This window comes from Megalops cyprinoides, chromosome 1 (genome assembly GCF_013368585.1).
Source record: "Megalops cyprinoides isolate fMegCyp1 chromosome 1, fMegCyp1.pri, whole genome shotgun sequence".
In the NCBI taxonomy this organism is placed as follows: Eukaryota; Metazoa; Chordata; class Actinopteri; order Elopiformes; family Megalopidae; genus Megalops; species Megalops cyprinoides.
In genome coordinates, this window is record NC_050583.1 from 20,201,554 (window position 1) to 20,225,584 (window position 24,031).

Consider the following 24,031-nt stretch of genomic DNA (forward strand, 5'->3'; position numbering starts at 1 on the left):
TAATACACAAGTAAGCACTTCCTTCGAGTAAACCGAAAAATAGGAGAGCCATCAGCTAGTTGAACGAGACAGCTAAGGTTTGAACAGAGAAATTCCTGGTTACAGTACCGCGTGTGCTAATGTAAGTGAGAAGCCGAAACTATTTCTCATGAATAATGAATCACTCCCCCCTCCTCACCCGTAAACAACATAATCCAGGAAGCGCAGCTCAGAGGAGGAGCCGGCCAAGGCTAGTCAGGTTGAGGACTCAACTCGGGTGAGGGCTGCAGGAAATATCGAGGCTGCCATCTAGGAGCGAAACGAAATAAAACGGACATATAAAACGGGGAGACGCGAGTTGCCCGCAGTGAGATTATTCGGATTTCAGGCTACGGCACTGAAACGCAGAGCGGAAAGGTGGCCACGGGAAACAAACTGAAACAGAGGGTGGAAACAAAAGTGGACAGCTGGGGCAAGGGCCGCCGAGAGTCAGGTGAGTTTGTCGTTGGGCCCGTTGAGGAGTGGCGTCTCCACAGGTGAATGCTAGGTTGCTAGCGGCGTGAGCCGGATAGGAAGATGGTCGCAGCTTTTTTCTATCAAGCGAACGGCCGAAGTCTATAGCTGAGCCAGTTAGTGGAAGAAATTACTGTGATGATGTATGCAGCCGAGGTTGTTTCTAGCCAGTCTAGTCTAGCTAGATACCAGAGAACTGTCATCCCATTCAGCTAGCTAGGTTTTTGAAAAGGAGTAAGGGGGGCTTGTGAAGCTAAAATACCTCCTTAAACGTTCAGCAAACCACAATGCCCTCTCGAGTACTGGTCTGGCTTGCTAGCTGGTAAGTTAGCCGGCTAACTAAAAAGACGCCCGTTTTCGGAGAGATGAGTGAACTGTTCGGAAGGAAGGAGTTGTTTGAATTGCTAGGTAGCTAACCTGCTGGTGGCGTTAAGCCTGAAGTGACAGCAGTTAACGAACGTGGATAGTAACTAAAGGAAGTGTTAATGTCAATGCACCATATGCGTCGGCTAACTAACGTAATCAACATCTCATTTCATAGACACCCAGCCAGTGGGTTATTACTCGGTTAACGTTTGCTAAACTGAAACGTGGTACTAACGTGGCCACTCTTCGGTGGCGGTTGCATAATTTTGTTAACGTTAAACTCGCTTAAAGGAAACAGTCCGCCGCTGGGTAGATTGTTCGCTCACTGCCGCGAACGAGGCGTGTCGCTTTGCAGGTAGACTCGAGAGTTTGCGGACGGGTTGGTTTCGCTGTGTGGTGAGCAACCGTGTTGTGGAAGGGGCGGGGGGATTTGCTTGTAAATGTCTGCCCCACACCGGTTTGTCCAGTTGCTATTGTTCTGGACCAGATAAGTTAGCCTGCTGGCTCGCTGCGTGACCTGGCGATGGCGATGCCGGAGGTTATTCTAATTTACACGCTGACTTTTTTGAGTTGGCTTATGAGGAAAATGATAGTCACAAACCATCAGAATCCATAAAACACGCTACGGAGGATGTCACATACCGGTAATTATCTCGATCCATGAAGCCATGTAACTTTGATCTGCCGCACACGCGGGGCCAGGCTGCAGTGGTAACTTGTAGTCAGCTGGCGAGCATTTTTCGCCTGAGGCAAGTAGCCTTACTGCCTTGATATTTCTAAAGATAACCGGAATCGGGTTGTCTAAACAATGCATTGCGATCTTATGTAAATCCTGGCATTTACCTGGTGTGCGGGTACTTACCAGGACACCACAGATATGTTAACGTCAGGCTTCCCTTTAAAGGTGCATCATGATACATCGTAAGACTTGTTTAAAAATCGAGAATTGGCTTCTCACTTGGCAGCCTGGCGAGAATTTACCGGTGACGACTGAAATTAGAATGAGGTATTCTTTGTTTTGTTTTCCCTTTTCCTTCTCCTACTTAATAAGAGACTGACGGAGAAGTAAAAGTATTCCAAAGCCAGTGCACCCACAGCTAAAATTTGAGTTGGTTACTCTTCTGTTTACAGGAAAGGGGGTAAGTTTAAGGAGTGACATCCTGTGAACCACACCCAGAGCACTGACAAGATCTATAGTACATGTACTGCAAGAAAGAAAGTGTTGACAGCACTTCTCTGCTCATCAATACTAGTTTACAGAAATGGACACTTTAGTGTAAGAACTGTTATTATTAATATATCTGAGCTGTCTTTTTAATGGTAAGGATTGTCAAGTCCAGTGACCTTCTGACTGTCGATTGAAACTTTTCCTGTGTATCCACATATATTAGTGGTTTGCCCCATTCAGTCACATTCTGTCTAAGCTGCACTGCAGTCAATTAAAATGTTAAGTTTCATCCAGTAATCAGCTTAATCCTGTCTGTGTTGTAAAGCACCCAGAAGACTTGTGTAGTTTACCACAAATAATAAAAAAATGTACTGATATTTCCTTCTGCTTTGTCTGTGTACTTCTGTTGCACAAAAACAGAAGAATTTAAAGCCAGAAACACACAAATAATTTCATTTTCAAATATTCTATGGATGTCCAAATCTAATATTCAGATAATTGAACCTGCCCCCCCCCCCCCCCCCCCCCCCAGGCACTAAATCACAACCTCATTTCTGTGTAAATACTGAGTCAATTCATAGATATCTGCTGCCATTCCCATTTCTAAACAGGAAGATACCTGAGGATTTTTATATTTTCCATCATTAATATTGATGAGAAAAAACTTAACTCATTATGTATTAACTGATTATTACAATAATTGTAAATTAACAATGACTTTCATACCTTTCCTTACACTTGATTTGTACTCTCATGGTCAAATATTAATATAATCAGATATTTAATCTTAAACATCTTTGAGTTTATCTGCTTTAAAATATATTCCAGTGCTGTAGTGGTGACTATCCCTCAGGCGGTCACTTCCCCATTCGCCTTGATTCTGTTTGGAAAGGACATTTTTGTGTGTGCTCGACACAAAGATACAAAATAAATGCCAACCTTAAGTGACGGCATAAACAAGTACATCAAGCAAGGGTTGGAACAGCCCGAATACTCAGGAGACCCGGAAAGGTTTGTGCACCTTGAGCTGCTGGAAGTGCAGGCAAAGTGAGTGTGGTGGTGTCAGTGTGTCCTTGATCACGAGCATGATTTGCCAACAAGAGTATTCTCTCCCGCACTGTTGTCAGTGGTGCAGTTGTACAGTGGTCTGACAGGTTTTCTGTGCTTGTGACTGAATGAGGGTTTAACTGTTTACAGAATAGGTCTTTCCAGTGTGAGCTCCCATTGCTCATTTTCATGTAATAATTTCTTGGGGTTTCAGCTGTGCTATTTTAAACTGCTGAAGTCACTGTTGAATTTTTAGGCCCATGCGTTACATACTTCAAATGCTAGGCATTTCTTAGATGTCTGCCCAAGCTAAAATGTACTGCCCGTGTTGCTTTCTTGTTTACAGAGGGAGGTTCCTAAGGGTTTTAAATGTAATCTGAGTCCTTTATTTGGTGTGAGTTGGTCCCATGTCTGGACAGGCTTACACTGCAAGAGTTTCTTTTTTTCTTTTACATTTCTTCTCCCCTCATCACATGTTTGCTCTACAGCAATGCTATGCAGAGAATTTGATGATGTCACATTTGTGAGGGAGAACTTGTTGAGCTGCAGCATGGAGTGTGAATACAGTACTGCAGTTAGGAATGGAGGGTTCTGTGTTTCAGACCTGGGTTCAATACTGCCCTTTAGCCCTCTGAGCAAGGTATCTTGTCTAAAAACCAGCTGCGTAAGTGGGTTTCAGAATTTGTGTGAGACACAGTGTCGTCACTGATTGGGATAAATTCGCTTCAGGTTGTTGCCTGTGTCCTTAAAGGTCCTGCTGACTCCTCTACTTGCACTCATATTTGTGTTGTCACAGACCTGGGCCTTGTCCTTAACTAAAGTGAGATGGTCAGCCAGAGTGCTTATTGAAGTCCCCTGTTCCACAGCTATGTTTGTCAGTCACGCTTACACCTCCTCTCTCTTTTAAACTCATTATTTCAGTGCCCAGTAGAATACACTGCGGAGGTAACAATTGTTGATTCTTCAGTTCCTCCTTTTGTTTGTTTCGTGTGTATTTTTTGTTTTGCAGAATTAAACGCTTCCAGTAGTAATTTCAGCTGAGTTCAAAATGGCCACCTCCACCCCAGCGGTCCCACAAAAAATAAAATAAAATAACAATGCAAGCACACTGTTAAAGCAGTGTTATTTTCTAATTCATGTTGGCCATTTAAAGTGAAGATTTGGGTAGTTCCTGTTCACCTTATTGGTAATTCCTGAGGTCCCTCTGTACGTAACTGCTTTCAATTTGACACCACTCTTTCCTCAAATTCTTTCCTAAATTCAGTGTTTTTTAATATACCGCTCCGGCATTGCTGTGGTCAAAAATCACTTTTCACGCTGTTGCCTGAAGACCAAGGCTTTTAGTCCCCATGCAGAGCCTCTGGGCTCTTTTGTACTAGTTGCATTCCACATTGTGACACCTGTTGGCATTGAGAGGAAGTTATTGATTTCTGCAAATACTCTTTCCCACAAGTCACCATGTGTTAGTGGAGATTAAACAGAGGAACATAAAAGGCAGCAAGTGCTCTGATTGTCCGTATTTTTCAGCATGAGGGTACTAATTTGATCAGCTGGACTTCCTTTGGAAACTGGTTATTGACTTTTCATGTAATGCATTACAATTTATTTAAACAGTGTGATTTTAAAAGAAAGGCTTAAAATGCTTGCCTCTGAAAGTCATCAGTGATAATCCCCTTGATGTGTTTGACAGCCTGTGTGATTTCCCTTTCTTGTGTCTGGAATAGATTACTGAAAATAACTGTGTGAAGTGTCTGACCTCAGACATTTGTCTTATAATCTGCCTTTTCCAAATTAGGGTACAAGACAAGAACAGAATAGCAGTGAAACATACTCAGCCTTTGAAGATTTTTTCCATCAATAAGGGCTCTTCTCAGTAATGTCACTGAGCCTATATGCAGTGAACAGTGGAAAGCACTGGAGTGTTACTGACTACAGAAAGGGAGTGTCTTTAGCTGAATTTGATGGTGCTGTGTTGTTGATGCACTCTCCTGAAATCTGACAGATTTTTGGGACTGATGAAAGCAATGAATGACCACACCAAAATGGGAAGTGCCTGGCCACTGTGGTTGTAGGAACCACATAATCGCTGCTGTTGGAGTGTCGTGTTTGGGTGATAATGCAGAGAAACCACATATCCAGCCCCACACAGAAGTCAACAGTAAACCCCACTCTGTCTGCATTAGCATGTGTATGAACCACTGACGCAGACAATGGCATGACATTATATCGATCTCCAGTCTTTAACATTTCTAAAGGAGGGGTAACCTTTGTAATGTGCTGGTATCTGTGAGCTCAGACACACAGATGCAAGTCTGTTTGGAGAAAACATCCTGTACACACACACATATGCGTGTTTACAAAGCAAATATTCAAAGACCTTTTGTTTCTTCTGTGGATATTCTCTTTGTGTGTGTGTATGAGAGAATGCTGACACATGCAGTGATCGAAAGGAGGTGATCAGCATCTAGCTGTGGCTAGCCTGTACACCAGGTCAATGGCAAGGTTAAGTGAGCAGTCTTAATCTGCCCTGCAGTGGGACTCCCTCATTCCACTGTGTATTAAAGCAGGGAGGAGGAAAGCACAAATTAACTGAAGGAACAGTCACGGTCCCAGTTACTAAAACAAGCACTAATAATACTGAGAGTAATAATAGAAATATGCACTCACACAGTTTTCCAGTCACGGTGGATTGGGTTGGGAAAGCTGGGACAGTCAGGGTGTGAATCATGCCAGACAGTGGGTGGAGGAGTCAGGTTCACACACAGTCATGCTCAGACTTGGACTCAGACATACATGCACACAAGTCACTGGTTTCTGAGGTCTCGGGGACCAGCCAGTGTGGAGTCCTTTCATCACACATCATGTGATCTACAAATGATGCTGGATTGATCCTAAACCCTAATTCCAGGAATGGATTTTTCCAGTTACAAATCAAAAGGATTAAGCCTAGCGTATCAAGTTGAATAATTTTATTTATTGAACCCAGGTCTTTATGTCAGTTTTACAAACTATTTAATTATGTCATTTTCATGTGGAAAATGAATTTTTGAATGTCATAATTGCATTATGCTGAAAATTTTAAAATTTGATATTATACTATGGACTATATCACCTACGATAATTTTATTTTACACACTGCAGTAGGACCTTCCATATCAGGGACTTAGACTCTTAGACCCTAGTAAATCCCCTGTAAGTATACAAATAAATCCCCTTGTGCAGTACTAGGAGCTCATGCCATACTGATTAACAGGCTATTCTGGCTTGGACTGGTAGACAGACAGGTATTTGGTTTAGAGCCAGTTTTGTAGAACGTGATGTTACGCTCTGATATTCTATGGGGTGCTGTCATGGACTTCACTGAGTAATGTGCTCAATTTCATAATAAACTGCTTCTTAGTTGCTGTGTACTTATGCCTACTATATAAGGGTGGTTAGGAGCCTATGCTGAGAGTATTTGATGTTAGCATTTACATTCATACATGGTTAGAAATGGCAGTGCATATGGTTGTGTGTTCCTCCTCATACAGTTTTGGTAGGGCTTGCATGTTCTAGTTTAACTGTTAATGGGGAAAATGATGGGTAAATCACTTGGTTTCGGTTTCATTTTTAAAACAATAAAACATTATATAGGCATGTGTTGAAACATTTGAAACATGAACTACAAAATCCAGTTCTAAAATGTGAAACAATTGTGAATACGTTGTGAAAATTTCTGATTTATTTTTTTAAATATGTGCATGGAATACATACTGTTCAGACGTTTGTATATGCATCTTTTGCATGTACTATAAGTCACTTTCCACTGCCTCATCCTGATCCACTTTAAAGGGGGTTAAAGTTAGCATACTGTGAGACATTTGGAAGCAGTCATCCTTCTGGAGCTGTGATAACTGCATGTTTGGTGTCACGGCACACTGTGTTGTAAATTATTTTTTTAGTTATCCCAGCACAGTAGCATTGTGAAACAGTGCAATACAAGCTAAAGTACACAAATGGTATGCATATCATTCAGAAATGATCCCAAACTCAAGACCCACTGTTTGGTCTGAGTTTACTTACTTTAATAATATTTTGCTAAAGATAGATTGATGTTTATGTACTGTTTATGCTGTATATTACTTTTTGTTTTGCCTTCAAAAGGAAAATCTGAACACTTTTTATTAGAATTCAAACTCATTTAGTAATTATTCAAAAACACCTCTCCAATAAGAGAGACAAACAAAAACTGAAAAATACAAGGCCTACGTACTGATTGGAAACAACATAAAAATCTGTATTTTCTGAAGACGGGCTCCGTTAAATGAGGTATTCATTTCATAGTATAGATAAATGAAAAGCAGACAGCAGCCTGCTTCCCCCTCTGGTTTCCTCCTGAACTGGCCGTTTCTGCGACAGGTGCTTTCATCAGCTGCTATTTGCGCAGGAGAGAGGCAGGGTGCCAGCTCAGCTCGCTGGTGGGGCAGAACAATGGACACTTCAGTTGGGCTTGTCGTGTCCTTTGACCTCCCGCTCATGTTTAAGAAGAGGGAACAGTGGAGGGAGGGGAGGTGAGGGGGAGGGGGGAATAGTGCCCCACAGAAAAGACCCCCCTCAGGAATTTCTCTTTTCTCTTTTTTTTTTGACCCTCACTCAGCGCTTACCAACCTGAGCCACATTTTTGTTGCCTTGCCCCTTTTATTTTGCCGTTTCAGTGAGCTTGATGTGATGTAATTCCGTGCCTCCTCTGAAGCGTGCTTAATACTGCAACTGTTGTTGCTTTTCCAACTGTTTTCCAACCACAAAACTGCGGTTTGTGCTTTAGGCTGCCTCTGACCTCTGTCTCCCGTGCATCACTTTCCCTCACACCCCCCCCTCCCCCCCCAGGTAGCGTAGTGGGAGCAGGCTCGGTGAGGGAGAATGAAGAGGTTCCGGCGACATGGGCAGGAGTCGCAGCGGGACAAGCTTAAACAGGAGCTCTATCAGTTCAACAAGGTGAGGTCCTGGAACCAGTGCTGCACGGCTAGAACTCTCGCTAAACCTGCATAGCCTATTGTCATCTTTTGATTTGTATTTTAAGACCGCTTCCTCTTTTTCCTCGTGGATTGTGTGATGTTGTGCGATGGTTGATATAACTGAGACATTGTGTCCGTTTCCCTATCTGTGTGCAGACCGTTGAGCATGGCTTCCCCCACCAGCCCAGTGCTTTGGGATACAGCCCTACCCTGCAGCTCCTGGCCATCGGGACCCGCTCTGGTGCCATCAAACTGTATCCTTCCAATCAGTCTGCCAGGTTGCTGGGGGCCAGAGGGGCAGAACAGTGCTGTGTGTGTCTGTGTGTGTGTGTCTGTGTGTGTGTCTGTGTGTGTGTCTGTGTGTGTGTGTCTGTCTGTGTGTCCGTGTGTCTGTGTGTGTGTCTGTCTGTGTGTCTGTCTGTGTGTCTGTCTGTGTGTCTGTCTGTGTGTCCGTGTGTGTGTCTGTCTGTGTGTCCGTGTGTGTGTCTGTGTGTCTGTCTGTGTGTCCGTGTGTGTGTCTGTGTGTGTGTCTGTGTGTCTGTCTGTGTGTCTGTCTGTGTGTCCGTGTGTGTGTCTGTGTGTGTGTCTGTCTGTGTGTCCGTGTGTGCGCGCGCAGAACTCTGTAGTTCTGGCTGCATCTCCCATGTCTGTTTTGAATCTTTTTCTCCCCTTTCCTTTGTCTGGGTTTGACAGTATATGTCTATTATTCTGTTTGTCCCTTTTAGTGTGTGTGTGTGTGTATGTGTGTGTGAGAGAGAGAGAGAGTCTGAATGGCTATGTTTGTGTATTCCCAGGGTGTTGTGCAACTGCACTCTCTGGTGGTTAAGCTGGCAGGAGTATTTCTGTAATTGTGGTGGAACCAGTCTGAATACCTGCTCCAGCGACAAAAGAAATAATCCTTTATCTTTTGAGAAGTGCACTCTGCCCCCTCCCTTCCTCAAGCACACACACACACACACACACACACACACACACACACCCTTTTGTAAACTGACCCACTTTTTATATATTATACATTATATAAATATATAATAGTAAAAGAGAATACCCTGTTCAGGGAGGCGACAGCAAGCTGTGTTCTTCAGCAGAACTGAATCTGACAGAGCCATCTGAACCAGTCTGTACCCGCTGATATCCAAAACCACAATATGCCACTAAGCATGGTTCCTTAGCGCTGCTCTGTGTTGTATCTCTACATCTTTATTGGCTGGTATTCCCACGGCACAGAGCCCATATCAATGACTCACTATCATAGCGTATCCGAGTGGGTGTGTGAGTGAGCGTGTGTGTGTGTGTGAATTTGTCGGCGCGGGCGTGGCCGGCATTTTCCTCAACTTGACGTCAGTTACGGGGCTCCAGGTGTGGAATTCATGGGACTCCATGAGGAGAACGCCGCGGTTACCCAGGTGCATTTCCTCCCACACCAGGTGAGCGTTATCTCTGTCTCTCAGCATGTTTACACTAGCCTAGACCAGGCTGCTCCCGTGTGCGACTGTGAATTGTGTCACATCTGCATCACCTCCAGGTATATTTTGGACCCGTCCCTTTCCCGTACATTACGGTGGTGATCATTGCTGCATATATGTTGCACGTTGAAACCTATTGCGTGATGTGGAGACTTAAAATATATAATTTTAATTCTTATGAAGGGATGGGTGTATTATTATTAATATCATTAATATTATTGCTGTTGTTGTTTTGTTATTATTAATAACAATTAATAACAACAACAATAGTAATAATAATAGTGATTATTTTGTTGTTTTGAGTAAAAGTAGCTATGTACTTTTATTGTGAAACAGCCATAAATCTCTCTGACTACCAACCAGCATTTACAGGCTTTCACACATATTCATATATAATTTATTTCATATATTAGGTCCGTTTTAATGTCTTATTTAACTAGGAGCAGTATTTAGTAAAAAAATAGTTTTTTATATACCTAATAAACACAATGGCAGGTTCCAGTCTGTGATTCCCACCACAGTTATTCATCTGTATAAAATCTATCCTGAGCAGCTAGAGTGAGAATGGTGGCTTATTTTCATGCTGGGGCTGCATAATTTAAATTTGGTACTGACACAAAGTTTTAATAGTTACCGGTTAAATTCACGCTGCATGTGACGAATCAATTTTCTGTCAATGACCCATGTCAGAATGTTTTCTAATATAGTACTAAGAATTAAATACCTTGAGTGATTGTGTAAACGGCACGTAAGATCTGATTGACATATGGATGATTGAGAGACTAGCTGCCTAGCACCTTACAAGCTATATAACCAGGTCTCCTTCTGCTGTTAATGACACCTCTGGCAGAAAGTTAAAAGATGTCTCACAGCAGCGGGGTATAATTTAAGTAATTTAAGTTTTTTTTTAAATAAAGTATGTAAGGTCCCTTGTGTTGCTCCTGTCCCCACTCACTCCTCTCTGTCCTGTTTTTCCTGTGCATGGAAGGTTGAGCTGGTGACCCTGCTGGATGATAACAGTCTGCACATGTGGACGTTGCGTGCACACCAAGGGGTGTCAGAGCTGCTGGAGGTTGGGCGTTTCACACTGACTGGGCCCCCAGGGTGAGTACTGACACACACCGTACCACAAGTGACACACACTACAGTGATATAACACTGACACACATGCGGTGCAGTGATATATACCAACACATGCACTGTAATAATGCACACTAACACACTGTAGTGGTGCAACCCAACACACACTGAAGAAGCATACTAACACATACCCCTCAAACTTACTCCCTGACACACAAACTGTACTGATTAACCCTGACACATACATACTACTGTGACCCTGAAATGCACTGACACAAGCTCTTCTGTAGAAACTCTTTACACTGAGGTGCATACTGACACATCACATATGCACAAAAATGCATATACTCTGAGAAGCACTCTGACTCTGATACAACACAGTGCTGTGCATTGACCCAGTGTTTATGACAGTCAGTGGGGCGATCACTGGTGCTCTCTGGCTGACACTGAAGCACATTACATTATTACAGTGCATTCATTTAGCAGATGATCTTATCCAGAGCGGCTTCCACCAGAATAGAACATAAGTGTATCCATTCAAGGTGAATGAGCAACAGTGTCAGACCAGTCTAACAACACTCCCAGACCCGTGAGTGTGAGCATAACATTCTTCAAGGCCTACCGCAAGTTAACTGCAATGTGACTAGGCAACGGAAGCAAAGCATACTTCCATACATCAGTCACTAGAACAAAGAATCCAAAATATACCGCAGTACTACACGTAAAATAAACAGCGAGTACTAGAGGTAGCAGGTGTTAGGGGGCGGGGGTTGAGGTGGATCTGAGGGGCAGTCTGAAGCGCCATCGCCCTCTCCGTAAAAAGGCATGATCTCTGTTCACCTGGGGACCTGAACATGTAAATCTCTGTCCCAGCGCACCTCCGAGTGTGACGCGGGTCACGGCGGTACTGGCGCACTCCTCTGGGGAACTGCTGCTCCTGGGCACGGAGGGTGGCCACGTGTTCGTGGTGGAAGTGCCCGGCTTCAGGGAGCTGGAGGAGATGAACATCAGCGTGGAGGACGTACAGAGCAGGTGTGTATCCGCCCGTCTCCTCACACGCGCTGTCTGTGCCCCAGCGGAGAATGAAGGTTGAAGGACTTGATCAGTAAAAGGGGAGCTGTGCGTCAGCCTGTGAACTCGCACCTGTCTCACGCACAGGCCAACTCAACTGGTTTGTATTGACTCGGCACAGCTGAAGCATTAATGTGACCTTCAGCATCAATGAGGATGTCAGTAAAAGCTGTTTGCAACAACAATGAATGACGTAACCTATCATTCAAAAGTCACGGAACATATTCGTGGTTAATGTCTTCTGTAACAGTTACACTGATGTCCCCATTATTTTCACTTTCTAACGGCACACACAGATGTCTGTGCGTGTCAATTAAATAGATTACTCTTCCAGCACTAATTGCTGAATTCACTGGGTTGGAAACATTGGACCCTTTTTAACCACAATTGCGGATAGACACAACTAGGAACAGCTATTGATTAATCTCTAAATGAGTTCCCTTTTTCCTTGTTACTTCACACAAGGGCAATGAGAGCACCACAATAAATCGACACATTTAAGTGGCATCTTCTCTTCTGGCCTAATGAGTCCTTTGCATTCATCCCCCATCACTCTGTGTCGCCCCTGATTACCCTCGCAATCCTGGCTGTCCCTGTCCCCAGGGTTCCGGAAGAGTATGTGGGCCGCAGGAACCTGGAGAGCGTGGAGGCGCTGCAGGAAAACCCTCTGCACCCCCGGCAGGTGCTGCTGGGATACGGGCGGGGCCTCATGGTGCTGTGGGACCTGGACAGAAGATGTGCCACACAGCACTTCCTGGGCACGCAGGTACTTGTTGTTACTCACAGTCAGCATAGCTCAACTACTTTAAAAACACTTTGAGCACACAGGTGGAATCGCCATGAACAAAGCCCTGCTGTGTTTACTGCTTTGACTTCCTGGGTCAAAGTATGATGTTGCTGATGTTGCTCGTGTGATGATGTTTACGTGATCCCACTGCCATTGCAGCAGCTGGAGAGCGTGTGGTGGATGCAGGATGGGAAGCAGATCCTCAGCTCCCATAGCGACGGCAGCTTCTGCCATTGGCCAGTGACAGAGGAGGCCACACAGAGCGAGCCTGAGAAGCAGGAAACGCCGTACGGTGAGAGTCTGCTCTGCCCATACGCAGGCCTCTCCTTCGTGACTCTGTCAAAGGGACGGCGGTTATAAGGCTCCGAGTCTGCTGGCTAACGATTGCTCTTTGTCTCTTGTTTCTTAGGTTCCTTTCCCTGCAAAGCGATCTCCAAAATAGTACAGCTGCCCACAGCACAAGGGTGAGTATGCATTTGGAAGAGGAGGAGGTGGAGGAGTGCGTTTCATTTACCTGTCAGGGTTAAGATAGGTCTGCGGTACATTTATGTGGGTGTGTAAGTGCCTTCTGTGTCATTAACCCAGAAAGTACTCATCTGACTCACGGGGGCTGTAATCATTAACTCCTCTCTTTGAGTGGGATGCGTTTGATCTTTTTCCTTTTTTGTCCTCCTCTGTTAATGTTTTTCTTCAACCCTTCTCCTTGTTTTATAGAATATAATGTCACATAATGCCATATAATGTCACGTAATGTAATATAATGCAATGTAATGTCTGTCTGTTTTCCTCCTATTTTATTCTACCATGCCCTCTCTGTCCCTGCTCTCTCTAGCCCCTCATTCCTGATCTTCAGTGGAGGAATGCCGCGTGCCAGCTACGGAGACCGACACTGCATCTCCGTCATCCACAGCAAGACCCACGTGGCGCTGGACTTCACCTCCCGCATCATCGACTTTTTCGTCATCAGAGATGGAGAGCGGCACAAAGGTGAGGGCGGAGGGGAGGGGGTTGTGTCCCGGCTTCCTGCGTGGCACGCTGACCTAAAAAGCCCTTCATCGGTCTTCCGCACTCCCTCACCCTCTCTCTGCTCTGTGATCTCAGGTGAGCCCAGCGCGCTGGTGGTGCTGGTGGAGGAGGAGCTGGTGGTGGTGGACCTGCAGACGGAGGGCTGGCCGGTGATCCAGACGCCGTACCTGGCCCCGCTGCACTGCTCCGCGATCACGTGCTCCCACCACGTCTCCAGCATCCCGCTCAAACTGTGGGAGCGCGTGCTGGCCGCCGGGCAACTGCAGAACACACACTACTCACGGAAGGTACGCTGGCAGCCGAACCGTGTGAGAGAGGAACTGCGACTGGCTTTGGAGACATGTTGGATTTGGGGATTTGCCTATTCTTTTGACAAGCCATCGTCAAATATGTCTGTTTTCAGGAGTGACGATATTTCTATTCCCCCCTCTTTCTTATAAATTTTATTTCCATCTGTGAACCAACTCTGGAATGAGCTGCCCAGTTCAACTAAGGTGAATGTGAATGTCTTGTCCTTACAGCCCTGGCCTGTGAACGGAGGGCAGAACCTGGCCCCAGACCCCCCTCAGAGAGACCTACTACTGACAGGGTGAGCGTTCTTTCCACTGCACTTCATTACAACCATCCACTTTATCGAAGGTAGTGAATAGATAGAGCTATCATTTATCATCAGGTAGAGCTGCCATTTATCATCAGCTTTCAAGTCTTTCTCAATCTCAGCACAGACTCAGTCCACTCTCCTGTTTCCTCCATTTCTCTGACAGACACGAGGATGGGACGGTGCGCTTCTGGGACGCCTCGGGGGTGTGCCTCTACCCAATGTACAAGCTGAGCACCGCGGGGGTCTTTAACACCGATGCTGACTTTAACGACAACCTGAACCAGGGGGCTGAGGGGGAGTGGCCTCCATTTCGTAAGGTGCGGATCAGCCAATCCAGCCTGAGCAAGGATAACATTGTTCCCTGATTTTGTGACTTTGAGACACGCACATATAGCACAGTCAGTGTGTTTTGGTCCTTAAAATCCATTCTCATTTCTGATACAACAAGTAATTACGTGTCATGCTTTACCAGGTGGGCAACTTCGACCCCTACAGCGACGACCCTCGACTAGGCATCCAGAAGATTCACTTGTGCAAATACAGCGGCTACCTGGCTGTCGCGGGCACCGCAGGACAGGTGAGTGCAGTAAGATGACTAATCATCTTCACTGACTCCTGGGGGTTTATTTGATTAAGACGCTGCATTAACCAAGTGCAACCTGACGCCAAGTAACTGGAACTTCGTCCTAATGAAGAGACTGCAATAAAACGTGATCCTTGCCTCTCTCCGAACCTCTAATTGTTTGGGAAAGTATCTGATTTCTTTCGAGTCGCAGCCATTAAATAAACATGTCCAGGGCAGTCTAGACGGAATTTCACAGATTTCCTTGACATAAATACAACCCCGGTGCTGAGTGACATTATGAAAACTACAGTTGTGTGCTGTCGACAGACTCATTGGGGAAATGAGAAGATGGATGTCCACATGACTCCTCTGTGACTGGTATTCCAGCTAAGTGGGCGTTTGTGTTTGTGTGTTTGTGTCCCTCCGCAGATCCTGATGATGGAGCTGAACGACGAGATGGCAGAGCAGACTGTGGAGGCAACGGTTGTGGACCTGCTGCAGGGCCAGGAGGGCTTCCGCTGGAAGGGCCACGCCCGGCTGGAGGTGAAAGAAGAGCCCGTCAGCTTTCCCCCTGGCTTCCAGCCTTTCTCCCTCGTGCAGTGCCAGCCGCCCGCCGTGGTCACCGCCCTCAACCTGCACTCTGAGTGGAAGCTTGTGGCCTTCGGTACTAGCCACGGTTTCGGCCTCTACGACTACCTGCAGAAAAGCACCGTCCTGGTCAGGTGAGGTGTATATGTGTGTGTGTGTGTGTGTGTGTGTGTGTGTGTGTGTGTGTGTGTGTGTGTGTGTGTGTGTGTATGTACAACGATGAACCAAAACATTATGACCACTCACAGGTGAACCGAATAACGTTGATCATCTCCAAACAAGGGCACATGTCAAGGTTTGCATAGATTAAGCGAACTACCAGTTCTCATAGTCAACGTGTTGGATGTAGGAAAAATGGGCAGGAGTAAAGATCTGAGTGACTTTGACAAGGGCCAAATTGTTATGGCCAGACGACTGGGTCAGAGCATCTCTGAAACGGCAAGGCTTGTGGGGTACTCCCAGTCAGCAGTGGTGAGTACCTACCGACAGTGGTCCGAGGAGGGACAAACCACAAACCGGCGACAGGGTGTTGGGTGCCCAAGGCTCATCAATGCGTGAGGGCAACGAAGTCTATCCCGCCTGGTCCGAACCAACAGAATGTCTACTGTGGCACAAGTCACAAAAAAATTTAATAATGGTTATGGGAGGAATGTGTTATAACACAATGCATTGCACCCTGCTGCGTATGGGGCTGCGTAGCCGCAGACCGGTCAGAGTGCCCATGATGACCCCTGTCCACAGTCGAAAGCACCCACAATGGGCACGCGAGCATCGGAACTGGACCTTGGAGCAGTGGAAGAAGGTCACCTGGTCCGATGAGTCCCATTTTCTTTTAGATCACATTGATTGCCATGTAAATGTGCGCCATTTACCTGGGGAACTGATGGCACCAGGATGCACTGTGGGAAGATGACAAGCCGGTGGAGGAGTGTGATGCTCTCAGCAATGTTCTGCTGGGAAACCCTGGGACCGGCCATTCATGTAGACATCAATTTGACACGTGCCACCTACCTAAACATCGTTGCAGACCAGGTTCACCCCTTCATGGCAATTGTATTCCCTGATGGCAGTGGCCTCTTTCAGCAGGATGATGCGCCCTGCCACACTGCACACATTGTTAGGGAATGGTTTGAGGAACATGAAGTGTTCAAGGTGTTGCCCTGGCCTCCAAATTCTCCAGATGTCAATCCAATTGTGCATCTGTGGACCGACAAGTCAGATTCACAGCGGCTCCACCTCGCAACTTACAGGACTTGAAGGACCTGCAGCTAAAGTTTTGGTGCCAGATACCACAGGACACCTCCAGGGGTCTTGTAGAGTCCATGCCTCTGTGGGTCGGCGCTGTTTTGGCAGCGCACAGAGAACCAACAGCATATTAGGCAGGTGGTCATAATGTTTTGGCTCATCTGTGTATGTATGTATGTATCATGTTAGATCACTTGGTGGATGACAGCAGTGTGCTGTTTGTAATGATATGGTATATGTGTGTCATGTTACTTACTTCATGCCCCCTGGCAGGTGTACCCTGAACCCCAGTGACCAGCTTGCCATGGAGGGCCCACTGTCCCGTGTCAAATCCATCAAAAAGTCCCTGCGCCAGTCCTTCCGCAGGATTCGACGCAGCCGCGTCTCCATGCGCAAGCATCATGCCAATAACGCGGCCAAGGTAAGGAGAGATGCCCATCACTCTGCCTCCTCCACTCCCCACTCTGATACCCCAGTGGTACATATTACATTACATTACATTGTTGGCATTTAGCAGTTACCCGTTTATACTGCTATTTACTAAGGCATTTGTGGGTTAAGTACCTTGCCCAAGGGCACAGCAGTGCTCCAGCAGGGAACTGAACTGGCAACCTTTTGGTTACAAGTCCTGCTCCTTACCACTACGCTACACTGCCGCCCACAAATTAGGTTGACGTCATCCTTTATCAGCCTTAGTTTTTCTCTTTCCATACCTCCTGTGCTCTCTCTGTCTTTCATGTCAGGCTCTCTACAGTGTCTTTGCATGGCATCCGGCCTTATTCCCTCTCCTTTGCCTGCAGGTGCAGGAGTTGAACGCACGACTGGAGGCGGAGCTGCAGGAGATGGAGCTGGCGCCCGTGCAGAGGAAAATCGAGGCCCGCTCCTCCGACGACTCCTTCACCGGCCTGGTACGCACGCTCTACTTTGCTGACTCCTTCCTCAGCGACGGTAAGTGCTTCTCCAACTGTCAAGTCAAGGCTGAATTGCTCCCAAGAGAAATTAATTAAATGAACGTTCCACCATATATATTTATTAAGAGCCCCTTGACATTTGGCATTCAGATTCTAGCCGTCTGCCCTTCTGATACATCACTAAGGTGCCAAATGAAGTGTGAGAAATTGGTTTGGTTTCAAATTGGTTCAGAGTGAACGCCTTTTTGTGCAAGAGATTCATGACCTAGTTTCCATATTGATCTGCACTTCCCGCCGATCAGGGTTGTGTAATCCCTGCCAGCAGACCGCTCACTTACTTTGTTAAAACAAGCGCACCGATTCTCAAAAAAGCCAACAACTGCAGCAAAAAACATGGTTTGTCTATCTTCTGCTCTAAGTTGTATTGTGCAGCTCCCAGTCAATGCTCAAGGTTAAGAACATGAACTCAATGTTAAGAACATGAACTGGAGTAATGTGCAAGGAAAAATGTCTTTGTACATTTGTATTCATCTTTTAATACCATAAAATAATCCACAGTGTATTTGCAGGCAAGAGGCAGTGAACTTCTTCCTGCCCAGGATGTGTGACTGTGTGCACTATAGAATGTGTTTGCAAATCCACCTCAGAACAGGGTTGGCAATGAAATGCTTTAGATTCCCATGGGTTTTCCATTAGTCCCCATACATACACATTTAGAGCGCGTGATTAAGCATTCAGTTGGCAACATGTGAAAGCACTCCATTTTGGCACGACACCATAATGCACATTTGCATTTGATTTATGTTTCAAGTAGCCAGTGTCCCGTTTCATGTTCATAATCCATTCCAGCCCATCAGAGCCAAAGCAAGAAATTGAATCACAGGACTTGAAGTTTCACTGAGTCACTCTTTCTTCAGTATTCTGTGTTATAACCGTGGCATTTTTTTATTTTGGTCTGAAAACTATTTGATTGTTGGTGTGTGCTTTGTCCCAAAACAAATATTGCTCTCTGTGAAAAGCAGTCTGAGTCAAGCGAGTAGTCCAATGTAGGCTGTCAGGGAAGCTCCTTTAACAAAATAACCACATCCTGTAAGACACTATGGCTTGCCATGGTGCACTATATGTGTTAGTGTAGTTTCCTTACTATGTACCATGTTTCAAAGTAGCAAAGGAAATAACGCACACTTACTATATTGACTCCAAGATTTATATAAAAAGTATGTGTTTCAGCCATATCTGGGTCAATACCAGAACACAGTTTCTGCACTTTCTCCTGCCAAAAATTTTGTTACTGGGTGATGATTTCATGACCTCTATTGAGAATTGCAAATTGGAGGAAAAGAAAAAAGTATGGGGCATTCGAAGTTTGAAGAGTAATAATAAACTTTATTTGTACAGTTCTTGTCATACGGATGCTCAATGTGCTTTCCAGACAACAGAAAATGAAAGATGATCATAATAAAAAAAAAAAAAATAAATACTCATACTGAAAAACTATTAGTAGTTAAATTCACCACTGTACCCAGTGCAGGCAGCCGTGTCTAATCTCTCCCACCCCCTCTCTCCTTCAGGCAGTCACAACACGCCCTCACTGTGGGCGGGCACCAACGGCGGCTCCGTCTTCGCCTACATCCTCCGCTTGCCCGCCGTGGAGCGCAGGACCGAGGATCCCATCACAGCCCATCCTGGTGAGCAAACGCAAAGGTTAAATAATGGCTTTATCCCATAGCTTTTATTTCCCTTCACTCATCTCTCTTCCCCCCCTCCTCCTCCTCTTCCTCCTCTCACCGTTACAGCGAAGGAGATCCAGCTGATGCACCGGGCTCCAGTTGTGGGGCTGGTGGTGCTGGACGGGCGTGGTGCCCCCTTGCCCGAGCCCTTGGAGGTGGCACATGACCTCGCCCGCAGCCCAGACATGCACGGGTCACACCACTTACTGGTCATATCTGAGGAGCAGTTCAAGGTGAGATGTTGCTAAACCGGTTAGTGCCGTTTTTATTTTTCATATATTCTTTACAGATGTGCTGTGTGAGATTGCATTTTAAGTGATATTCAGTGGCAGTATTCCTAAAATAAAAATTCAGTTAATTAACAACCCTTGTATATATGTACACAGTACAAGCAATCACATGCAGGACCCTAAGCGCTCAGATGTGGACACAATCAATAGTAGTAAATGAAGGAAACAATGATCTTTCTCTCTCTGTGCTTAATGCATTCTAGTTTAACAAATTACTTTAGAAAGAAATATGTATTTGTAAATCAGTGGGGGCGTTAGAAAGGGACGCATTCTTCCCACTGCACAAGTGTTGTGTTTATAGGACGTGCTGCCGTCATTCCAAACCCGCTCACTCCCTCCGTCTCCACAGCTGTTCACGCTGCCCAAAGTGAGCGCCAAAATGAAACTGAAGCTGACGGCGATCGAGGGCTCCCGCGTGCGCCGGGTGGGTGTGGCCTGGTTCGGCAGCAGCCGGGTGGAGGAGTACGGGGAGAGCGGGCTGGTGGTGCTGACCAATCAGGGCGACCTGCACGTGCTGTCGCTGCCCGCCGTTAAGATGCAGGTCCACTACCAGTGCATCCGCCGCGAGGACGTCAGCGGCATCGCCTCCTGCGTGTTCACCAAACACGGGCAAGGTGAGCGTTCTGAAACACCGCTGTACACGCGTGTACACCTAACACTGACACTGAGAATAAAACGGATGCATACACCTTCCACAGTGACACATGCATAGTCACATATGTGCTAGGGATGGGCATTTAAGCATATTTAAATGATTGTTTAAACTCTGGAATGCTCTGTGGTTTAAACAGTGCATAATTATATTGTTATATTCGATTTTATGTGTTTTAATGGATATTGAAGTCATTCAGACATAGAACTGATATACAGTACTTCATAACTGTATAAATGAGAGAACAAATTTCTTTATTGTCCTTAAATTTGTTAACATAGTTTTTAAGAACTCAGACAATAAAGCAAATAATCCAAACTCTAATGGATTTGCATTTACAAAGAAAAAGAAAATACATGTCCTGTGTAGTTAATTATAGGATTTTAACACTTCACTCCAATCTGTTGATCTTTAAGACTGAAAATGGCAAAATCACACCTGAATCACAGTGCATTCGCTTCAGTAACTGTCAGATGACTGATTTTTTTTTTCCTCACTTTCAGTGGTGACAGTTCTACTTTGTTCCTGTGCTGCTTTCTTTGAACTTAAAATCATGTTGTATACCTGGCACTGAGTGGAGGTTAACTAATTTCCTTTAAAATACTGCACTTCTTCCACTGTTGTTCTGTTATGTTGTGTGCCACTCTGAAAGATGGAAACAGATCCTTTCCACACATGATTCCATTATGAGACATTATTTTACAACAGAATTATGGTATTTTACATACTAGTTTGAGTGAATGCTCTTAGCTGCTATCATTAATATACAGTATATTGATTGAGTAGTACAAATCCATAACATTACGACTAAGGATTGTTATTAATATATAATCATTATTATAACTTATTTGAATTATGTCACATTACTGATGAAACCCTCTTAAATGGACACAAAAGCTCTGTCTTTCAATACTTAAACGTATAACAGCCCATTCCTTATATGTGGAGATGTCTCTTATAAAAATGTCCATGTGCACTTTGAGGCACTGCAGACCCTGACTCAGGTGCTGATGCACATGGTCTCTTTTGGCAGGGTTCTACCTGATCTCTCCATCTGAGTTTGAGCGCTTCTCGCTGTCTGCCCGCTGGCTGGTGGAGCCCAGATGCCTAGTGGAAGCGCCCCCTCGACCCTCTGGCTCCTCTGCCAGCTTCCCTCCCTCCAGAACACAGCCAGATGGGGCCCCCACAGAACACAGGTGACGAAATTATACACCCACTCATTTCTTTACCCATGTGGATATTTCTTTTTTTTCAGCATGGGAAAAATGTTCTTGATCGCAGAGTTTTTATTGTTGTCTCAAATTTTGTAATTCTCTCATCCATGTATACTTGTTTGCATTCCAGAGATTACAGGATTCCCAGTGAAGATTCTGGTGAGGCTTGTTTTATTAGATTGCACAAATTAAATTCAAAGCATCTGTGTACTAAAACATGCTTGCATGTGTAAGTGTGGAAGGAGCACTCAACCAAAAAAACTGTCATTTGTGTATTTGCTATAAAACTGTCAATCCCTTCCCTCATTTTGAAAGTTAAACCTGGTACCGGTGACTCAAGATACATTTGTGGAATGTGTAGATTTGAGACTGTGGTCTTCAGGACTCTGGCAGTCTTCCTCAGTAGCCACCAGGTACCAGTCTGACCACAAAAGACCCATCTTACTCTGTAGAACAACCAATACAGAACTGACTATTTTTGTTATTATCTATGGGATACGCTACTATTCTAGCCATGGTTTGTAATAAACCAGAAATTCGTTTTGGACCCTTGTCTCTTCTTTCATCATTGGCTTAGTGTGGATATGTAGGTTTTTTTCATCAATATGCTGTATAGTTAAAATTGCATGTTGGTAAACTACACATCACACTTCTTTACAGAGTGCATTCTGAGATGGATTTAGCAGGCCATTCTCATGTGATCTATGGGAGAAAGTAGTGGGCTGTTGTATACATGACAACGCAACAATTTAGTAAGAAAAAAACATGACCATTTTTTTTGACGGAGTGCTCTTTCCAGCATAATAGTACTTGAAGCTTCTGGCGGCCTGCTAGTCTGACTGACCTGTATGTGCATTTCAGAGAGCTCTGCCAGACGAGTTATGGAGCATGCTTTGCTGAATGATGAGAGTGAGTTCAGTAGAGACCAATATCTATAATTTCAGGGGTGCTTTATGCTAAAGTTGTGCATTATTATTTATTCTGTTTTTGGGTTACAAGTATGTGGAGGCTGTCATTAAGAATAAGTATGTGGAAAAGTGTATATATGCCACACAGTGTAGTGGTCACAGTGTTGTAGTACAGAGAGAACAGCAGTATCAATTGTTATTATATTTTTGTGTGCTTTCTTCATACATTAACAATCTAAGGCCATTTATGCTGTACCACAAAAAAATGTGCTTGCATGCAGTGTCAAGCTAAACATAGCTCTCTAACTGCTGGGACCCTTCATGTATGTCTGCAAAATTGTAATCTTCTCATAATTAGTACTGCCATGCAGCTGCAGAGAGTGAGTTATTTTCTGCATACTATTCTACAAGGCCTGCTTTTATTTGTAGGTAGCTAGAAAGGTACAGAAACTGCTTTGCTCCATTTACTTGACTCGGTAATATTTTATCACACAGAGGTGCTCCAGGAGATCCAGAAGTCTCTAGAAGGAGATCAGATGTGAGTAAATGTCTCTTTGGGCGAATTAAACGGTCTTTGCCCATCCATCGTGGCTTCCTGTTGGTCAGGTTTTGGCAAGCGTTCAGGCTCATTATGCCTTCTGTCTTCTAGGACGTATCTGGAGAATAATATGAAGACCCTGTCGGCAGGTGGGACGGTGATGAGCAATGGAGGTGAGGTCACTGCACACATGCAGGAGGGTGGACAACATCCAGGAGGATCTGTACACTTTACACCTTAAATATACCAGTGAAACTAACTGGTAATAAGCGTTAGGTGGCTCTGCTTTCAGATGTAAAATTGAAGGTGCAGGTTGTGTTATGCAGTTCCTGCTCTAAAGTGTTTTTTTTTTTCCCCATGGCATACTCTCACAGAATGAGCCACCCTTTGCTGTGCCTGAAAGACCTTGGAGTTTACCAGCACTCCTGCCTTGCCAATGCCAACGACACCAACAACACTACTAGTAGTACCACTACTGAACTGTAACCCTGGTCCAGGAGGGGCTCCCACTCACTCACTGCTACTGTACAGGGAGGAAGGGGAGAGGGACCATTGCCTGTGCCTCTGCCAACCACTGTATCTCTGCCTGCCTTCCACACCTGCCCTGCTGTACGCCCCCCACGACCTTCGACCGTTTGCTCTGGACCCTAGTCATCCAGGGGGTCTGGTTTGCACAATCATGAACCCTCCACACTGTGCTCTTCTTCGGGAGACAGAAAAAAAGAGGGGTCGCAGAGGAATGTTGTTAGTTTTTTTTTTTGGTATTATTTTATTTTTTAATTATTATTATTTTTATTTTTCGAAGGGGAAGCGTCCCCTTCAGTGATTTATTTTTATTCTGTAGTGCTTTTATTCTGACTCGTGTGATTTCTCTAAATTCAGTCCTGTTGATTATATAACATCGAATCCAAGACAACAAACTCGACAAGGGAAAGATAAATCCGAGGAGAAGGAATGCTTTTTTTTTTTTTTTTTTAACAAAAGGAAGACCAATGCTGAAGTAATAAACATAACTGTAAAGGAAAAAAAAACAGGGTTGAAAATGACCAGCTATTCGAAATGGAACTCAGAATGGATATAAGAAATAAGCTACTTTTGAACCACTTGTGGATACACCTTGGACAGTATTCATAAAGCATTAGTGTTCCAGTCCACAGAGCCTTCTCTGCTGTCCTGGCCAAGACACCTGTGGTTCAAGAGTACAGTCAATAGATCTTAATTCTTTTAGGTACTTTTCTACTGCTTTGTAGCACATATTTTTTTACTTTCTATGGGAACAACTTTCTACTGGG

At 44.9% G+C, this 24,031-nt stretch overlaps 1 protein-coding gene across 2 annotated transcripts; it reads left to right on the forward strand.

Annotated features, from left to right (window-relative positions):
* Nucleotides 1–41: 41 nt before the first annotated feature.
* llgl2 (LLGL scribble cell polarity complex component 2) lies at nt 42–23,470 on the forward strand. Of its 2 annotated transcripts, XM_036525091.1 has the most exons (26): nt 43–472; nt 7,940–8,047; nt 8,224–8,321; nt 9,413–9,494; nt 10,522–10,637; nt 11,487–11,645; nt 12,288–12,450; nt 12,631–12,763; nt 12,881–12,935; nt 13,304–13,458; nt 13,573–13,784; nt 14,019–14,086; nt 14,262–14,415; nt 14,571–14,675; nt 15,093–15,385; nt 16,770–16,917; nt 17,297–17,444; nt 18,979–19,095; nt 19,204–19,370; nt 19,777–20,041; nt 21,113–21,275; nt 21,424–21,452; nt 22,155–22,202; nt 22,697–22,739; nt 22,851–22,912; nt 23,114–23,470. In XM_036525091.1, exons 2-26 carry the CDS (start codon nt 7,973–7,975, stop codon nt 23,116–23,118), a joined length of 3,063 nt encoding a protein of 1,020 aa, XP_036380984.1. In that variant the 5' UTR covers nt 43–472; nt 7,940–7,972; the 3' UTR covers nt 23,119–23,470. The 2 variants fall into 2 exon arrangements, with proteins under 2 accessions (XP_036380993.1, XP_036380984.1); XM_036525100.1 differs by lacking the exon at nt 22,155–22,202 and having other exon boundaries at nt 42–472.
* Nucleotides 23,471–24,031: the final 561 nt, after the last annotated feature.

Bases quoted from the DNA above. Each gene is read 5' to 3' on its own strand.
- llgl2 (XM_036525091.1), top strand. From the start codon at position 7,973: ATGAAGAGGTTCCGGCGACATGGGCAGGAGTCGCAGCGGGACAAGCTT. The intron at 10,638-11,486 runs GTGAGTACTGAC...TCTCTGTCCCAG, and splicing joins ACACTGACTGGGCCCCCAGG to CGCACCTCCGAGTGTGACGC. The intron at 22,740-22,850 runs GTGAGTAAATGT...TCTGTCTTCTAG, and splicing joins TCTCTAGAAGGAGATCAGAT to GACGTATCTGGAGAATAATA.